General features: G+C 35.1%; 1 protein-coding gene across 1 annotated transcript in view; it reads left to right on the top strand.

Annotated features, from left to right (window-relative positions):
• Positions 1–12288, top strand: part of MCEE (methylmalonyl-CoA epimerase) — a 27309-nt gene extending 15021 nt beyond the window's left edge. Inside the window, exon 3 of the mRNA XM_077762352.1 lies at positions 12099–12288. Within this exon, the coding sequence (XP_077618478.1) occupies positions 12099–12251 (153 nt within the window). The 3' untranslated portion in view covers positions 12252–12288. The remainder of the gene's footprint in view (positions 1–12098) is intronic.
• The last annotated feature ends 8778 nt before the right edge of the window (positions 12289–21066 follow it).

Below are 21066 nucleotides of genomic sequence, written 5' to 3'. Positions count from 1 at the left end.
GTAAGACAACTTATTTTTTGCATGCTGAGGAATGTCTGTTCTTCAACCAAGAAGGCAGCAAATACTGCTTTTTAAAAAATTCCATTCTCTTTTGGCTTTATGATAAACCCTAGGGAATAGCTAAGACCCGCCAGTGATCTGTATGTCACCAGTTCCCAGATGTGGGAGTTTCATTTAACGATAACATTTCCGGAGAGCAGAACAACAACAAAAAAAGTGGGCAGTATGATGTATTATTAAGTAAGGAAAAAAAAATTAAACTTCCAACTACAGTTAAAATCATTTTGTAAAAGTAAGGGTAATATATTACCAAGAAAAAATAAAGAAGGAAAAGGAGAGATCGTCTTGAAATAAAAGAGTCCTGTCAATTAAACCAATATGAAAGTTGAGGTCTTTCTGAAATAATTCTCAAGAATACACAGGAACCCTCTGAACTCCATGCGAAATGAGAACATTGCATAGTTCAGTTAGTTTTTACTATTGGGGGAAAACACAATTGAAACAAATATTTTATCCAGATTTAATATTGACTGTCATAGATTTATATCAATTTGAGGATTAAATGTCATTCATTGTTGATATCATTTAGCATCATAATTTTATATAAAATAAAAAGCCTATATTTTTTAAATTAGTCAAAATATCTGCCGTTGAAAGTAGCACATTTTTCCATACATTACTCAAAGTAGAATTATTGAATTGGTATTATGGTATACCTGACATTAATATGACCTTGTATGTTAATTATCTTTCAATAAAAACATTTTTTTAAGTAGCACATTATTGTTCATAAAATTTGGTCACTGAGAATTACATACCTTAAGATTTAAAAAAAAATTTTTTTTGTCTTTTTTATTTTTAACCTTTATTTATTTTTTAGAGAGAGAGAGAGAGAACGCCAGAGGGGGAAAGCAGAGAGAGAGGGAGACCCAGAATCAGAAGCAAGCTCCAGATTGCTGTCAGCACAGAGCCTGATGTGGGGCTCAAACCCATGAGCCATGAGATCATGACCTGAGCTGAAGTCAGACACTCAACCAACTGAGCCACCCAGGCAACCCCTGTCTTTTTTTTTTTTTTTTTTTTTTTAAGTAGGTTCATGCTCAATATGGGACTTGACCTCCCACCTCTGAGATCAAGGGTTGCATACTCTACTGACTGAGCCAGTCAGGCACCACCCCCATGTCTTAAGATTTTTAAAAAGATATTATTTAGTCCAAATCCTTGTCTTCAAACAGGTAAGATTGCATTGACATTTTCAAATGAGGCAGTTAAGGACCAGAGAATAAGATTTACCTGGAGATTCTGAATTCTAATTGTGACAGTCTGAACATCTTTTATTTGGAGTACTGTCATTCTTAATTTACAATTGACAGGAAAAAATGAAAATAAATTTACAGACACCCGGTACAATTCCCACGACCACTACCACTAAAAACAAACAAAAAACCTGATAAATTGAAGTCAATAGCCCAGATTTTCACTAATGTCATTTAAGGTCTTCTAGAGCTATAACATGCACAAGTGTAATTGTACAAAGGACCGTAAAAGGAAAAATTTGTCGATGGCTTATTATTTACTGTTGTTTTATTACTTAGGGGGAAAAAAATCTAATTTCCCAGATCAAGTTTCTTTGCATTTATTATAACCTTAAAGTAGATAATACATCTACTTTCAATTCAGAAAATTAAAACATTTTTTTTATTTCATTCTTTTTATTACTGCCAAACAAAACATTAGAAGTGCTTCTAAACAATTGTAAAGTTTATAGCAACACTGTAGCAGAAGGATAAATGTGGTACAAGATCTTTAAAATCAAAATCAGTAATAGAAACAGTAACAAATAGAAGTTGATGCTAGTGCAATGTTAATTAGGCATTTTTTCAAAACTTAAATTTAACTTATTAAGTGTTAGAAGTATTTCTTGGATTAAGGGATATTGTAGAAACAGTATGCTAAAATCTGAGTTCCAAAATCAGAATTGTAGATATTGGGTAGAATGTTCTTTAAGGAAAATACCCATGATCATATTTAGCATAGAAGTTATCAAAAGGACACTATGAAAAAAGTCATGATTCTGTTATGAAATTTTTCAAACATACAAGAGGTAGAAAAAAAATAATGTAATGAACTCTCATATACCCATCACCCAGATTCAAGTTTTTCAGATCTTGGCACATTTGCTTTATTTTTTTTTTCCGTTAAACTAAAAGTCATTCACAACATGCCATTTTACCTTTATGAAATTTGTGCCTCTAAAAAAAATAACCACGATGATTATTATATTGGTCAAAATTAAAAATAAATCTTTTGTCCCCAGTGTCAATCCATAAATCAGATTTATCAGAGTGATTCACAGTAGAGTTGACTTGTTCTAGTCAGGACTCAAACAGGGTCCACTTATTACAAATGATTGTTAATCACTTTAGGTCCTTTTTTAAAAAAATTAACATCTTACAAATATAGTACATTTGTCATGATTAATGAACCAAACTGATATGTTATTACTATCTAAGATGTATATTTAGATTTTCTTAGTTTTTACCCAGTGTCCTTTTTCTGTTCTGGGATCCCATCCAGGATCTCAGCTTGTACTTAGTTATCATGTCTCCTCATGCTCCTCCTGCCTCTGACAGTTTCTCAGAGTCTCCTTGTTTTTGATGACCTTGATATTTTTGAGGATTTCCAGTCAGTTATTTTATAGAAAGTCCCTCAACTGAGATTTTTTCTCATGATTAGATAGACCAGAGTTATTGATTTTTGGAAGGAAGACCACAGAGGTAAAGTGTCACATCATATCATATCAAGGGTACATATTAGCAGCATGACTTACTACTGTTGATACTGACCTTCATCCCCTCCCTAAGGCAATGTCACTGTTTCTCTACTGTAAAGTTACTTTATTTTCCCCCCCATTCTCCATAATGTAAACTTTGAAGGAAGTCATTGTGTGAGGCCAGCGCTGAAGGCATGGAGAGTTATGCTCCATCTGTTTGATAATTCCATAAATTGCTTGGAATTTTTCCGAATGGAAGATTTGTCTGTTCTTCCCCATTTATTTACTCAATTATTCATTATTCAGCAATTTCTTTATTGATTCAGACATTTATTTGTATCAGCGAGGTTGTATAGATATTTATACTTTGGGCTGTCATCCAATACTACTTTATTTTGTTGGTCAAATTGTTCCAGCTTAGCAGAAGTGCACTTTGGGTTGGTTCCTGTGTCTCTGATATACCCCATCTTTTTTGTTTGTTTTCCTCCCACACTTCCTTATTTTCTTGTACTGCAAGATGTTCCAGACTCATCATCTGTATTCCTTGCCCTAGCCTAGAACCAGACATTTCTCCAAGGAGCCCTGGTTCATTTTACTAGAGATTGGTATTAGAAACCAAGATCTGAGCTCTGTGTGCTTATTGCTACTGGAATGTCATTGTTTCTTGGCCTTTTGATCTATATACATAGATCTATAGATATTTCTCTATATAATAGATAGAACTTAGAAGATGTATATAGAGCATACTCATGAACTCATGAGTTTATACTGATGTCTCCAACTCTAACCCATTACCACATGGATCACTGTAGCCTTCTTTGCTTGTTCACAACTGCCCATTCCATCAGTGAGAAACTTGGCTCCCACCATGTGCTATCCATTTATTTAATTGTTCAATTTCAATACGGATATATAGTGGCTGCCTTTGTTTCCTAGGGATGCTATAATAAATTACTTCAAACTTGGTGGCTTAAAGCAGCAGAAATTTATCTTCTTAGAGAGTTCTAGAGCCTAGAGTACAAAATCAAGATGAAGAACTATGAAAACAAACAGTATAGATCATAAGAGAGAGATGTAGAACATGGTTAAAGGTTTTATCAGAGTATAGTTGGAATCCCAGAAAAGAGGAGAGAGAACAGAAGCAATAACTGAAGAAATAGCCTACAAGGGCATTACCAATCTGAGGTAAGACCTTAACCACAGATTCAGGAAGCTCAGCAACCCCAAGTATGGCAAATTCAAAAAATGGTACCTAAACATACCATGATCAAGCGGAAAGCCAAAGATGAAGAGAAAAAGCTTAAAAGCTATCAGAGAGAGGGGTGCCTGGGTGGCTTAGTTGGTTAAGCGTCCGACTTTCGCTTAGGTCATGATCTCACGGTTCGTGGGTTCGAGCCCCGCGTCAGGCTCTGTGCTGACTGCCAGCTCAGAGCCTGGAGCCTGTTTCAGTCTGTGACTCCCTCTCTCTCTGACCCTCCCCTGCTCACGCTGTCTCTCTCTCTGTCTCCTAGAAATAAATAAACATTTAAAAAAAAAAAAAGCTATCAGAGAGAGAAAAAACAACAGAAATGATGAAATAACATAATATGTAATGATATTTTTTAACATACTGACAAAAACCCCTGCCAATGTAGAATTCTAATTGTAGCTGAGTTAACAGAGGCCAGATTTATCCCTTTGCCTCAAACAAACAAAAAATCTGGCATCAGAGAGCACAATGCGTCGATTCCTGAAAGAAGGGAAATGATGAGCCCTGCAGTTTCCAGCTTACTGGCTGGAGAGTGTTCCCAGTCTGCAGTGTAGGAAGGGGAAATCCCAGTGAAGGTTAGCAGTCTCCCTGAGTTGAGATAGGAGTTGAAGTCTGAGGAGACCATGATGATTGAGTTTGCAGAATAAAATACAGGAAGAGAGAAAGCTGCAGAGAGAATTTTCCCAAGATCTGCGTTACTTCTGAAGTCTTCATCTGAATATTGAATAGTGCATGATACATGTGACGAAACTACCTAAGGTTGGGAGTAAAACCCTTTGAAAGCATTAGAACAGTGCTCATGCCAATTGGAATAGTTTGTGTTCTTACCTATCATAGTGGAAGTTTTTTTTTAATTAATTAATTTTTATAAATAGTTTATTGTCAAGTTGCTTTCCATATAACACCCAGTGCTCATCCCCACAAGTGCTCTCCTCCATGCCCATCTCCCCCCTCCCCTCCACATCCATTAGTCCTCAGTTTGTTCTCAGCATTCAAGAGTCTTTCATGGTTTGCCTCCTTCCCTCTCCCCCCCTACTTCCCCCCTTCTTCTCCCCCATGGTCCTCCATTAAGGAAGTTCTTATAATTTGTGGGGGATTGGGTAGAGAATTAAGAAGGGTTTTGCTTTATCAATGAGGAGAATCAGTCCTAAATTAAAGGCTGCTCTGAGCCTTCAATAAGTGAATGGATAAATAAATTGATACATTTAAACAGTGGATTATTTTCAACACTGAATAAAAATAAACCATCAAGGGGTGCCTGGGTGTCTCAGTCGGTTAAGCATCTGATTTAGGCTCAGGTCACAATCTCACAGTTCGTGGGTTCGAGCCCCTCATCGGGCTCTGTGCTGACAGCCAGCTCAGAGCCTGGAGCCTGTTTCAGATTCTGTATCTCCCTCTCTCTCTGACTCTCTCTTGCTCTCTCTCCTCTCTCTCTCCCTCTCTGAAATAAATAAAACATTTAAAAATTTTAATAAAAAAGCTATCAAGTCATGAAAAGGCATGGAGGAATCGTATATACATATTACTGGTGAAAGAAGCCAATCTGAAAAGGCTACATACATACTGTGTGATCTAACTATGAATTCTGGAAAACACAAAACTATGGAGACAGTAAAAGATTGGAGGTTCTGATGGGGAGATGAGAGAGAGGATGAGTAAGCAGAGCTTACTCATAAAGAGCTACTCCTAAAGAGGACTTTTAGGGCAGTGAAAGTACTTTGTAGGACGTCACAATGGTGGGTACATGTCATACATTTGTCCAAACCTGTAGAATGTACAACACCAAAAGTGACCCTACAGTGAACTGCACTTTGGGTGGTAATGCTGTCAGTATAGGTTCATCAGTTGTAACATGTACCAGTCTGGTAGGGTGTGTTGATAATGATAGAAGCTGTGCATGTGTGTGGGCAGGGGTTCTATGTATAGGAAATCTCTGTACCTTTACTCACTTTTACTGGGAACGTAAAACTGCTTTTAAAAAGATAGTTTAAAACAAAACAAAAACCATGTCATTCTAGAATTCTGAACTTGATGAAAATATCCTTCAACAATGAAAGTGAAATGGAAACATCTTAAATATAAATGAGAGGATTCCTGTTCAGTAGATCTGTGCTACAAGAAATACTAAAGGAGTATTCAGGATGTATCTTTAGTATTCATCCCTTCAGGATGAAGGAAATAATACCAGGTGAAAATTCAGATCTTTACAAGGAATGAAGAGCACCAGAAATGGTAAACTTGTAGGTTAAAATAAAATAATAACTTTTTTCTTATTTTAAATGAAAGTTTTTAAATGTAGGGTTTATAACAAAACTTTTTAAAAATGTTTACTTATTTTTGAGAGAGAGAGAGGGAGCATGAGCAGGGGAGGGTCAGAGAGAGGGAGACACAGAATCCGAAACAGGCTCCTGACTCCAAGCTTTCAGCACAGAGCCTGACATGGGACCTAAACTCACAAACCGCAAGATCATGACCCAAGCCACTGTCAGACACCTAACAGACTGAGCCACCCAGGCACCCCTGGAAGGAAAACTTCTGACAATAGTGTAAATGATGGGAATTGGGCAAATGGAAATATGCTGTTGTAAGTTTCTTATATGTGGAGTGATGGACTAATAAGATTACAATATGAATTGTAAACTCTAGAACAATCATTAAGAAAAATTAAAGGAAAATAAAATACAAGATAAAGTAAAAAAGTACAAAAATATGTGTTTTTTTCTCAAGTTGTTATTTAAATTACAGTTAATTAACATCTAGTGTAGTCTTACTTTCAGATGTAGAATTTAGTGATTCAGCACTTACATTACATTCACCACCCAGTCCTCATCACAAGTGCCCTCCTTAATCCCCATCCCTATTTCCTTCTGCTCTGGTAGCCATCTGTTTGTTCTCTATAGTTAAAAGTCTGTTTCTTGGGGCGCCTGGGTGACTCAGCCGGTTGAGTGGCTGACTCTTGATTTCTGCTTAGGTCATGATCCCAGGGTTGTGGTATTGAGCCCTGTGTCTGGCTCCACACTGATTGTAGAACTTGTTTAAGATTCTCTTTCTTCCTCTGCCCCTCTCCCCTACATGCACACACTCTCTCTTTCTCTCTCTAAAATAAAAACTTTTTTTTTTTTAATTGGGGAGAATGCACTTTGATGGCTCAGTTGGTTGAGCATCTGACTTCAGTCCAGGTCATGATCTCACATGATTCATGATTTTGAGCCCCGCATTGGGCTCTCTGCTGTGAGTGAAGAGCCCCCTTCATATCCTCTGTCCCTCTCCTTCTGCACCTCCCCCACTCATGCTCTCTCTGTCAAAAAATAAATAAACATTAAAAAAATTTCTAAGAGTCTGTTTCTTGGTTTTCCTTTTTTCCCCCCAAAAAATACATGTTTAACCAATAGAAGTCAAGAAAGGAAGAATATTAGTGAGACAAAAAAAGATGGTAGACAAATTCAAATATATGAATGTTAATTAAATGTAACTGGATTAAACATTAATTAAAATGCAAAGATTATGTATCTGGATTTTTTACAACTCCGTACATCTGAAAAGGAAATTAAGAAAACATTTCCATTTATAATAGCATTGAAAAGAGTAAAATACTTAGGCATCAACTGAACAAGAGAACTGCGGAAATTGTGCTCTGAAGACTACAAAACATTGTTGAAAGAAGTTAAAGAAGACCTGAATTAGGACGACTTAACTCAGTCAGTTAAGTGTCCGACTTCAGCTCAGGTCATGATCTCACAGTTTGTGAGTTCGAACCCCACGTTGGGCTCTGTGCTGACAGCTTGGAGCCTGGAGCCTGGAGCCTGCTTCGGATTCTGTGTTTCCCTCTCTGCCCCTTTCCTGCTGACACTCTGTTTCTGTCTCCTTCGAAAATAAACATTAAAAATTTTTTTAAATCTTTAAAAAAAAGATAATTCTATGCCACGATCAGATGACTATTGTTTTAAGAAGGCAACATTCTCTACATTGATATATGGAGTTAACGTAATCCCTATCAGATTCTGGCTGGCATCTTTGCAGAAATGAACAAACTAATCTTAGAATTCATATTGAAATGCAAGGGATCCCAAATAGCCAAAGTAATCTTTAAAGAGAAGAACAAAGTTGGAGGATTCACACTTCCTGATTTTATTTTTTAGCTTGGTTTTAAATGTTTTATTTATTTCTAGGAGAGAGAGAGAGAGAGAGAGAGACAGCGTGAACAGGGGAGGGTCAGAGAGAGAGGGAGTGACAGACTCTGAAACAGGCTCCAGGCTCTGAGCTGGCAGTCAGCACAGAGCCCGATGCGGGGCTCGAACCCACGAACCGCGAGATCATGACCTAAGCGAAAGTCAGATGCTTAACCGACTAAGCCACCCAGGCACCCCCTGATTTTAAAACTATATAATGCTATAGTAATCGAAATGGTGTGGTACCAGCATAAGGATAGACATAGAGGTCAGTAGTAGAATTGAGAGTCAGACATAAATCCTTATATCTACAGTAAGTTTTCAACAAAGGTACCAAGACCAGCCAATGGGGAAAGACCAGTCTTTTCTACAGATGGCATTTAGGACAGCTGGATAGCCACATGCAAAAGAATGTTTTAGAACACTTGCCTCACATCTTACATTTTATAAGATTTAAAGATTCTTTTGATAGTGTAGACAATCGTTGACACTCAGGTAGATGAAAAGCAAACTCTTTGTTCCTTAGAGCTCCAAGTGACAGAAAGCTGCCATGTAGGCCACATGAGATTGCACCTTGGGACAGAGTAACAGCAAGCTGGAGTTGTGAGGGCAGCTTAATGAAGCAAATGGGGTGCAGTTAGGTTTCATAGGTTCCCTTTAGATTGGCTAACCTGAATAATTCTGTGGGCTCTGAGGTTGTTTGGCATCTGTATCTGGAGCAATTAGAGTGGGTACCTAATAGCCCCACAGTGTGAGAGCCTGATAAGGTAGATGGTTGAGAGGTGGCCTTTTATCAGTTGCTGAAGAACTGACCAGCCTCTAGCCAGGGCCTCAGAACTGGGTCAATACAGCATTTTTAAAAAACACAAAGTTGTTCTACCATATATACAAATTAACTCCCAATGGGTCAGAGACCTAAATCTAAAAGCTAAAATTATAAAACTCTTAGGAAAAAAAATAGGCATAAGGTTTCCTGACCTTAACTGGGCAGTGGTTTCTTAGATGTAACACCAAAAACATTAAAATTAAAACATTTTGTATAAAAACAATTCACAGAATGGGAGAGAATATTAGCAAATCACATATCTGATAAGGGACTTATATCCAGAGTATTCAAAGAACTTACAACTTGTCTTTATCCTTAATCTTTTGTGTGCTTGATAGATGTATCAGATACTGAGAGCTGTGGATGTTCCTTTGCCTTTTCTTTTTCAAGGTAGTATTGTTAGGTACATGAAGAATCGATACCGTTTTGTCATCTTGGTGGATTGTTCATTTTATTTATAGGTTTTATCTGTCTATTTACTGTATTTCACCTTGAATTTTGTTTTAGCTGATACTAATATTATTGTATCAACTTTCTTTTGGTTAATATTTGTCTGGAATATTTTTTTTCCATCCCTTTACTCATCTTTTGTGGTTTTGTGTAGGTAAGTCCCTTCTAGGGAGCATATAGCTGAATTTTTTTCTTGTTGGGTAGATATATTCAATAAAAATTATTTTTTAAATTTTATATTCATTTTGATAATCTCATTTTATAATTCATACATTTAATATGTCTTCCATATTGGAACTTGTTTCCTGCTGTATTATATAGTATTTTCTTTTTACCCTTTTTCGGTGTGTTTTTTTTTTTTTTTACAAATAGTTTATTGTCAAATTAGTTTCCACATAACACCCAGTGCTCATCCCCATATCCTTTTTTTGGTTTTTGTTATTTTCCCCTTCTTTCTGCTTTTCTTTAGATTGAGAAGCTTTTTTTTACATTCCTTTTTCTGCTATTTTATTTAAAAATCTTCTTAATGTTTATTTATTTTTGAGAGACAGAGTACANTGAGATCATGACCTGAGCCAAAGTCGGACACTTAACCGACTGAGCCACCCAGGCGCCCCTGTTTTTTAGTTGTTAACCTTGTTATTTTAACTTACATAAATTTTTGAATATTAAAAAAAGGCAACCTTAAAATATATGGGGTGCCTGGGTAGTTCAGTCAGTTAAACATCCAACTCTTGATTTTGGCTCAGCTCATGATCTCACTGTTCGTGAGTTTCAGTCCCACATCAGGTTCTGCACTGACAGCACAGGGTCTGCTTGGGATTCTCTCTCTCTCCTTCTTTCTCTGCTTCTTCTCCACGCTCACTATCTCTCCCTCTCAAAATAAATAAACTTAAAAAAATAAAGGCAATATTATAATCAACTCTCATGAACCTAAACCCAATTTTAACAGTTATCAATTCATGGATAATCTTCATTTATACCCCTTCCTCATCATATTTCCCTCTTCCTAAGTTAATTTGAAGCCATTTCCAGACATCATGTACCTTCATCCATAATACTTCAATTGTGTACAAATGTATGTATATGTGTGTATATTTATGTAAATATATGCTACTATTAAGAATTTGTCATCAGTTCAACTGTAGGTAGTTACTGTCTTTCCCTGAGAGCTCTTAAGGTATTCTCTGTATCATTTATGTTATTAAATTTGTCTGTTCTATGTACAGGTGTTATTCATCTTTATCCTGATTAATTCTTAAGTTTACTTTTAACTTGAGGACTGAAATCCTTCATTTATTAAAATTATCAGTTATATCTTCAGATATTGCTGCTGTCACTCCATCTTCTCTCTTTTTCTTTAGCTCAGTTTTGGTAGGATATCTCAATTGGTTCTCCATCCCTTAAAATTTTGCTTTAATTTTAAAAAAATCTGTATCCATCAGTTCCTGGCATGTGCTTATGGCTTCAAATGCCAGTGGAATCTTGCCCATGAACTCAGTCACCAAGCTCTCTTGTGTTCTATTGGCAATACCAAAGAAGGCCAATTTAGCATCTAACCATTGAAAAGGGTCTAAGTTTCCCTTCTAACCTAAATGTTTATTAGTAGGAGAATGAATAAGTCACCTTTTGTATTTCTGTAAAGTATTTTTTTTTAAGTTTATTCATTTTCGGGCACCTGGGTGGTTCATTTGACTTCAGTTCAGGTCATGATCTCACAGTTCATGAGTTCAGGTCCTGAATCAGGCTCTCTGCTGTCAGTGCAGAGCCTGCTTCAGATCCTGTCTCCCTCTCTCTCTACCCCTCCCCCGCTCACACTCTATCTCTCAAAATAAATAAATAAACTTTTAAAGTTTTTTTAAAACATGTTTATATTTTCAGAGTCAGATGCTCATTCAACTGGGCCAGTCTAAGGAGGATGACTTTCTAAAGTAGAAGAGAATCATTCTTTCATGAAGTATATAGAAACACATTTGCTCCTTTCCTAGACTGCCAGTAAATATGAAGAAAATAGAAATGATTGAGAAGGGAGTTATAAAATGATAAATGTTTGGATTTTTCAGAATGGGGAAGAGCATTTTGGTGGTAATTTAATAGTGATTGTCATGTATATGAAGTTTTAATCTCAAAAGTAATAACCAGGTGGTTTGTCAGGTGGTTGGTTTGGGGATCCAGGGAAACACTCCTATCTTTTGAGTACTTACTACAACCTATGTCATAAACTGCTAAGAACCTCTTACCTGTTACCATTTTAATCGCTTCCCCATTTATATGGTAGGCCTATCCTCTCTATTGTAAATTAAGAACCCAGGGCTTTTAAGAAAAAACAATATGTGCAATATCACCAAGAGTACTGCTGGAAGAAAATATTATAAATTATAACATACACTTTTTAGGTTATAAGGAGAAATGTTTACTAATGGTGAAGATTCTTAACCATTGTGGTTGCTCACCTATGAAAATCTAGCAACTTCTTTTACTTCTCTGGAAGCATTAAGCTTATTTTTGTGATGGTTTAAGAATGATTCTGCCTAAGGCTGCTAAAGGAGATAGTTTCTCCAAAGTCTTAAGATACTAAAATTTGGTATTTTTGTGATCTCAAATGTGTTCTTATTTATTTCCTTTTCTCAGGTGGATAATATAAATGCAGCTGTCATGGATTTGAAAGAGAAGAAGATTCGTAGTCTAAGTGAAGATCCTAAAATAGGAGCACATGGAAAACCAGTGATTTTTCTCCATCCTAAAGACTGTGGTGGTGTTCTTGTGGAATTGGAGCAAGCTTAATTTATATTTGCAATAAACTTAAAAATTTCTATCAATATATACTGGAAAACCCCATCAAATTATACACCAGCTTTGAATCCTTCACTCTTTCTATCAATGAAAAGTTCAAAATTAAAAACCACATTGCAGAAAGAGATTTTTAAAGTATATGTATACATATAATATATATCAATATATATTTGACATATTTGTTAAATTTTTCTGATTTGGAAGAATCCTTGATTATTAAATACTTAGGGAATATTATTAAAATCATATTCATACAAATAAATTATTCCTATCCAAAATGGGGTAACTGACTGGGTACTGTGTGAAAGAGTGTGTGTGTGTGTCTGTGTGCACGCGTGCACATGTGTGTGAGGTGGGGTGGAGTTATGAAATGATACCTGACAGTTGCATAGCTACATATTTGGGACAAAGTGCTTTCTAAGGATGTTACGGAGAGTTTTTTATAAATTTGTTTAATGTTTGTTTATTTTTGAGAAAGATACAGAACATGAAAGGAGGAGGGGCAGAGAGAGAGAGTGAGACACAGAATCTGAAGCAAGCTCCAGGCTCTGAGCTGTCAACACAGAGCCAGCTGCAGGGCTCAAACTCACGAACTGCAAGATCATGACCCAAGCATAGGTTAGACGCTTAACTGACTGAGTCACCCAGGCACCCCATGGAGACATTTTTAGAGCAAACTTAAGCTTCAGGAGTTTTGACAAAATTTGTGCTCTTCTGGAACAATTCATGTTCACAGGTTCCTTATGGGCAAATGTCTTGGGTGCTAGTGCTAGGTAAATGAATAAGTGTTGTGGAAAACTTCGTGCATGATCTAGTGAGTGCATACATAGCTGATTTTTTTTTTAAATCAGTAGACATGCCGAAGGCAGTGAATTCATAGGGTTATCTATCACATCAGGTGGTAGAATACTGCAAGTCCTAGAGGAAGATATAAAATAAATAGAAACCCATTGCCAAAAAGCTTCTGGTCCAGTTGGGAAAACTCCTTCATGAAGTAAATGTAAATACTTACAAAGCAATATGAATGAGTTGAAAAGAAAAGGAAAGAGAAAGGAATGTCGATTTCAGAGGTTGGGCTTAGAGACATACCGGTTATAATATAATGGAAGTATCAAGATGAATTTCAAGAATCATGGATGGGTGGATGAAATGTGTAATGTATGGGAAAGTGGTTAATGTCTCAGATTCATGGATGATTGAATGTTGAGTAAATGAGTAGTGGGGTACACACTGAGCTTCTTATAAAAGACAAGTACACGTGTAGTTGTACTTGTCACTTAAAAGCAAAAATTATAGCATCTGATGTGATTCTCAATGTATGTAGAGGTAATACTGAAAACAACTGTAACATAAGAGAGGGGGAATGATAATAGGACCTAAATGGTGATTAAGTACCTACATTCCACTTGAAGAGGTAACTCAATACTAGTAGACTGTGATAAATTCTGTATGTATATTATAATCCATAGAGTAACCATTGAAAATACTATATAAAAATATTTTAATGTAGGCAAATCAAAATGGAATAGTAGATAATGTATTAAAATATTATAAATATTTTATATGTAAAATATAAAAAATATATACACATATATAAACAAAAATATTTACTATAAAAATAAATTCACTTGAATTTCATTTCAAGCCCACTTGAGGACAAATAAGGGGAAACGGGGAAAAAAAACAAAACAATAAAATGACAGACCTACATCCTAACGCACTAATAATTACATTAAATGTAAATGGTCTAAACACAACAATTAAGAGACATACTCAGTGAATGGATAAAAAACAAGCCCCAGCCACGTGTTGTGTACAAGAAATTCATGGGGCACCTGGGTGGCTCAGTTAAGCGTCCGACTTGGGCTCAGTTCACAATCTCACGGTTCATGGGTTCCAGCCCCGTGTTGGGCTCTGTGCTGATAGTTAGCTTAGAGCCTGGAACCTGTTTCAGATTCTGTATCTCCCTCTCTCTGGCCCTCCCCTGCTCACGCTCTCTCTCTCTCTCTCTCTCTCTTCCTCAGAAAGAAATAAAACATTTTTTAAATTTTAAGAAAAAAAAAAAGAAATTCACTTTGGGAGCTCCTGGATAGCTCAGTTTTTTGAGCATCTAACTCTTGATTTTGGATCAGGTCATGCATGATCCAAGGTCGTGGGATTGAGCCCTGCATTGGGTTCCACACTGAGCGTGGAACTTGCTTGCGATTCTCTCTCTCCCTCTCTCCCATTCATTTGCTCTCTGTCCCTCTCTAAATAAAAAAGAAATAAAAAAAAGAAATTCACTTTAAATATAATGGTATTTGTAGGTAAAAGAATGAAAAATATATATATGATGCAAACACTAAAGAAAACTAAGGTGGCTGTAGGCTTCAGAACTAAAGAAAATTGCCAAGAGGTACATTGCATATGATAAAAGTACTAGGTCATGAAAAAAAAAAAAAGCAATATATGTATATGCACCAAACAACAGAGCTGCAAAATAGTACAAAGCAAGAATTGCCAGAATTGAAAGAAAAAAATAGATCAATTCACAGTTAAAATTGGGACTTGAACACCTCTTTTGGTATTGTATAGAAGTACTAAAGAAAAAGTCAACAACTATACAGAAGAACTGAACAATACCATTAACTAATACAGGATACACATTCTTTTCCAGCATGTATGGGACATTCACCAAGATAGACCATATCTTAGGTCATAACACAAACATTAGCATATTTTTTAAAAGGTAAAACCATAAATAATATGCCTTGTGATCCTAATTGAATTAAACTAAAATCACAAATAATAGGAAAAGTCTCCAAAATATTGTAAATTACACAATAAATTTCTAAATAATGTTTCAAAGAGAAAATCTCAGGGAAGTGAAAAACACTAAGCTAAATGCAAATACATAATCTTTTTAATAAAATTAACTTTGTGAATTAATCAATTGATAATATAATTCTGTTTTCATAAGCAGAATAAAACTTGGTAGCAATATATACAAAATAATATGTGTTATAAATAGTGTTGATAGCCTCTTAACCTCTGTTCATTTTCTCCCTAATAGAATTCTGTCTTTGTTAGGTATCAGTGCTTATTCATGCACCCTCCCTATCCCCCCCACCACACACACACAGATAAGTCTCAGGTAAAGTCTTACAGTTGGCCTTAAATTCCATCTACCTTGCCAATGATAGGTTCATAACATGTAATCTATATTTCTATTTTCAATAGCATTTTAAAAGGGTTTATTCGGGGCACCTGGGTGGCTCAGTCGGTTAAGCGTCTGACTTCAGCTCAGGTCATGATCTCACAGTTCGTGGATTCGAGCCCCGTGTCAGGCTCCGTGCTAATAGCTAGCTCAGAGCCTGGAGCCTGCTTCAGATTCTGTACCTCCCTCTCTCTCTGACCCTCCCCTGCTCACGCTGTCTCTCTCTCTCTCACACACAAATAAATAAAAACATTTTTAAAAATAATGAGAGAGTTTATTATTGAATAACAAGTTGAATTTATTTTATCAGTTTTTTTTAATTAAAAGGAAACAATTTTTACTGAAAAATTATTTCTAAAGAATAAACAGTCATCCAGTAGATCTAAATAATTATTTTAAAAGCTTGATATGGCTTTATGAACATTAAAAAAATAAGCAAAATGATTATTCTTTTTACATTCATATACCTTAATAAATGCTTTAGTCATATCTATCTGTAACACCTCATTACATTTTTCAAAAAAAATTATTTTTCTATTGTGGTAATAGTTGATTTTAAAATACAAAATGCTTATGTTTTCATGAAAATTATAATTGAGAATTTATGTATTGGAAATTATTGGTGTATCTAATTGGTTATTCTGTGTGGAATATATATGTTTTTTCCTTTTATTTAAATAAAAATTTTTTAACATTTATTTATTTTTGAGAGACTGAGAAAGACAGAGCATGAGTGGGGAAGGGACAGAGAGAAAGAAAGAGATACAGAATCTGAAGCAGGCTCTGAGCTGTCAGCACAGAGCGTGATGTGGGGCTCAAACCCAGGAACTGTGAGATCATGACCTGAGCTGAAGTTGGATACTAAACCAACTGAGCCACCCAGGCACCCCTATGTATATATTCTTGAGGTGTCTGTTCAGGCCTGCCTTTCCCCCATTTTTAAATTGGGTTGTTTGGTTTTTTATTGTCAAGTTTTAAGTGTTCTTTTTATATTTTGGATAATAATCCTTTATGAGATATGTTGTTTACAGCTGTTTCCTTATAGTCTGTGACATTATCTTTTGCAGAGCAGAAGTTTTTATTTTAATAAAAATAAAAATAAAATAAAACAAATTTTTTCTTCAACTTAAAAAATTTTTTTTAATGAACCGTGCCTTTGGTGTTATATCTAAACCGGCACCACCATAACCAAGGTCATCTAGGTGTTTTTCTATGTTATCTTTTAGGGAATTTATAGTTTTACATTTTACATTTAGGTCTATGATTCACTTAGAGTTAATTTTTGTGAAGGGTGAAAGGTCTGCATCTTGATTTATTCTGTTGCATGTAGATGTCCAGTTACTCCAGTTCCAGCATGCTTTGTTGAAGAAACTATCTGCTCCAGTGTATTGCCTTGCTTGTTTGTAAAAAATCAATTGACTATACTTATGTGGGTAAGTTCCTGGGCTATCTATTCCGTTTCAATGATTTGTTTATTCTTTTACCAATATCACACTGCTTGAGTACCAAAGGTTCACAAGACATCTTAAAATCAGATATCAGTCTTCTTATTTTGTTCTTCAATATTGAGTTCTCTGTACCTACTCTTTTGCCTTGGCATATAAACTTTAGACTCTCTTTGTTGACTTCCACAAAATAACCTGCTTGAATTTTGATTGGGATGGTATTTTATCTATAGATCAAGTTGGGAAGAATTGACATCGTAACAATACTGAGTTTCCCAACCATGAATATGGTAGATCTCTCCATTTACTTAGGTCATCTTCAATTTCTTTCACCAGAGCTTTGTAGTTTCCTTCATTTTGGTAGATATTTATGAAAGTATTTCATTTCTTGTGAAGTGCTAATGGAATGATAGTGTTTTTAATTTCAAATTCCACTTGTTCATTGTTGCTATATAGTAAGGCAACTGACTTTTGAGTATTAACCACATTGTATCTTGCAACCTTGCTGTAAATACTTAGTATTTCCAGGAGGGATTCTTTGGATTTTCTACTTGAATGATGCCATCATCTGTGAACAAAGAGTTTTAGTTCTTCCTTCTCAATCTGTATACATTTCCTTTTCTTGTCTAATTGCTTAGCTAGAAATTCCAATACAATGTTGAAAAGGAGTGGTGAGAGAGGACATTTTTGCTATGTGCCTGATCTTAGCAGGAAAGCTTCAAGTTTCTAAGTACTAAGTATGATGTTAGTGGTAAGGTTTTTGTAAATTTTTTAAAAATCAATCAATTCTACTCTTTTCCTAGTTTCCTGAGATTGTTTTTCTGATAGATGTATTAGTCAGGGTTATCCAGAGAAACAGAACTAATAGAATATATATACATTTAGATAGATAGATAGATAGATAGATAGATAGATAGATAGATAGTAGGGATGATTTATTACAGGAATTAGTTCACATGATTATAGAAGCCGAGAAGTACCAAGGTCCGCTGCATGGCAGAGACCTGAAAAGACTTGTGTAGTTCAGTCCAAGCCGAAGAACTGAGAATTGGAAATTAATTGTATAAATTCTAATCTGAATCTAAAAGTCTGAAACCCAGGGGAGCCAATGGCTGAGGACATGAGAAGTGGATGCCTCAGCTGAAGGAAAAAGTGAGTTTATTCTTCTTCTACCTTTTTGTTCTATTTGGACACTCAGAGAATTGAATAATGTCCACTCATATTGGGAAGAGCCATCCATCTGCTGTATTCAATTTATCAACCAACACAAATGCTAATCTCTTTCAAAAACACCCTCACAGACACACCCAGAAATAATGTTTACCAGCTATCTCAGCTGCCCTTAGTTCATTCAGGTTGACACATAAAACTAACCATCATAATGGGTGTTGGATTTTGTCAAACGCTTTTTTCCACATCTATTGATATGACCATCTGATTTTCCCTCTTTTGTGTGTTGGTGTGATTTTTGAAGGTTGAACTGGCCTTGAATACTTGGGATAAATCTCACGTGGCCTTGGTGCACAATTGTTTTTATACCTTGTTAGAGTAGATTTGCTAATATATTAAGGATTTTTGCATATGTGTTCATAAGCTATATAGGTCTGTAGTTTTCTTGTAATGCTTTTGGTTTTGGGATGAGGAGACATTCTCTTTGCTTTATCTTCTGAAAGATCGTAGATAATTGGTATAAGTTTTTCCTTCAACGTTTGGTAGAATTTACCAGTGAGCCCATCTAGGTCTGGTGCATTCTTTTTTGGTAAGTTATTAATTATTGATTCAATATCTTTAATAGATATAGGCTCATTCAGATTGGCTTATTTCTTTTATGAGTTTTAGTAGATTGTGTTTTCAAGAAATTGGCCCGTTATATCTAGGTTATCAATTTTGTGGGCACAGATTTATTCATAGTATTCCTTTACTGTGCTTTTAACGTACATGTGATCTATAGCAGTTCCCCCTCTTTTATTTCTAATATTAGTAATTTGCTCATCTCTCTCTTTTTTTTTTTTTTTTTTTTTCAGTTAGCCTGGCTAGAGGCTTACCAATTTTGTTGATCTTTTTAAAAAGCCACACCTTGGTTGTATTTTCTCTATTGATTTACTATTTTCAATTGCATTGATTTCTGCTCTAGTCCTTCTTATTATTTCTTTTCTTCTGCTTATGTTGGATTTAATTGCTCTTTTTCTAGCTTCCTAAGGTGGAAGCTTAGATTATTGATTTTAGATATTCTTATCTAATGTGTTAATTCATTGGTATAGATTTCCTTTTAATCACTGATTTTGCTACACCACATAAGTTTTAGTAAGTAATATTTTCATTTTCATTTAGTTCAGAATATTTTTGCATTTATCTTGAGGTTTCTTCTTTAAATTTTTTTTTTAACGTTTTATNTGCTACACCACATAAGTTTTAGTAAGTAATATTTTCATTTTCATTTAGTTCAGAATATTTTTGCATTTATCTTGAGGTTTCTTCTTTAAATTTTTTTTTAACGTTTTATTTTATTTCTAGGAGAGAGAGAGAGAGAGAGACAGCATGAGCAGGGGAGGGTCAGAGAGAGAGGGAATCACAGACTCTGAAACAGGCTCCAGGCTCTGAGCTGGCAGTCAGCACACAGCCCAACGCGGGGCTCGAACCCACGAACCCCGAGATCATGACCTAAGCGAAAGTTGGACGCTTAACCGACTAAGCCAGGCGCCCCTTGAGGTTTCTTCTTTAACTAATGTTAAAGAAGTGCATTGTTTAATCTCTATATATTTGGTGATTTTCTAAGCTATCATTCTGTTACTGGTTTCTATTTTAATTCTATGTGGTCAGAATGAGTACACTGTATTATTTCTATTTTTTAAATTTGTTAATATGCATTTTATAGCTCAGAATGTGATCTATCTTGGTGTATGTTCTATGTGAGCTTGTGAAGGATGCTTTCAGCTACTATTGAATAAAGTAGCCTATATATTTCAATTATACCTAGTTGGTTGGTGGTGCTGTTGAGCTCAACTATGTCCTTACAAATTTTTTTGTCCATATCTGATAGTGGGGTGTTGAAATCTCCAACTATAGTAATGGATTCATCTATTTCTCCTTACAGTTCTATCAATTTTTGCCTTGTGTATTTTGACCCTCCTTTGTTAGGCATACACACATTATGGGTTGTTATATCTTCTTGGAGTATTGACCTCTTTATCAATATGTAATACTCCTAGTTATCTCTCTAATTTTCTTTGCTTTGAAGTCTGCCCTGTCTGAAATTAATATAGCAACTCCAGTTTTCTTTTGACTGGTGTTTGCATGGTACATCTACATCTTTACTTTCATCTATATGCATCATTATATTTAAAGCAGAATTCCTGTAGGCAACATATAGTTAGGTCTTATTATTATTATTATTATTTCTTTGATTCATGTGACTTTTAAAACCTGTCTTAAATCTTTTAAATCTGTCTTGACATATTTAGACCATTAATATTTAAAATTATTATTTATATGATTGAGTTAATATTTTCCATGTTGGTTACTTTTTTCTCTTTAGTGCCTTTTTTCTCCCTATTTCTGTCTTCTACAATTTTCTGCCACTTTTAGTTTTCATTAAGCATTTTATAGAATTCCATTTTCTCTCCTTTCTTAGCACATCAATTATACTTCCAGTTTTTAAACATTTTATTAGTCGATTGTTTTAGAGTTTACAATATACATTTAGAACTAATCCAAGACCACTTNTATAGCAACTCCAGTTTTCTTTTGACTGGTGTTTGCATGGTACATCTACATCTTTACTTTCATCTATATGCATCATTATATTTAAAGCAGAATTCCTGTAGGCAACATATAGTTAGGTCTTATTATTATTATTATTATTATTATTTCTTTGATTCATTGTGACTTTTAAAACCTGTCTTAAATCTTTTAAATCTGTCTTGGCATATTTAGACCATTAATATTTAAAATTATTATTTATATGATTGAGTTAATATTTTCCATGTTGGTTACTTTTTTCTCTTTAGTGCCTTTTTTCTCCCTATTTCTGTCTTCTACAATTTTCTGCCACTTTTAGTTTTCATTAAGCGTTTTATAGAATTCCATTTTCTCTCCTTTCTTAGCACATCAATTATACTTCCAGTTTTTAAACATTTTATTAGTCGATTGTTTTAGAGTTTACAAT

The sequence above is a fragment of the Crocuta crocuta genome, unplaced genomic scaffold (genome assembly GCF_008692635.1).
Source record: "Crocuta crocuta isolate KB4526 unplaced genomic scaffold, BGI_CrCroc_1.0 scaffold93, whole genome shotgun sequence".
In the NCBI taxonomy this organism is placed as follows: domain Eukaryota; kingdom Metazoa; phylum Chordata; class Mammalia; order Carnivora; family Hyaenidae; genus Crocuta; species Crocuta crocuta.
This window is presented reverse-complemented; position numbering and strand designations above follow the sequence as displayed.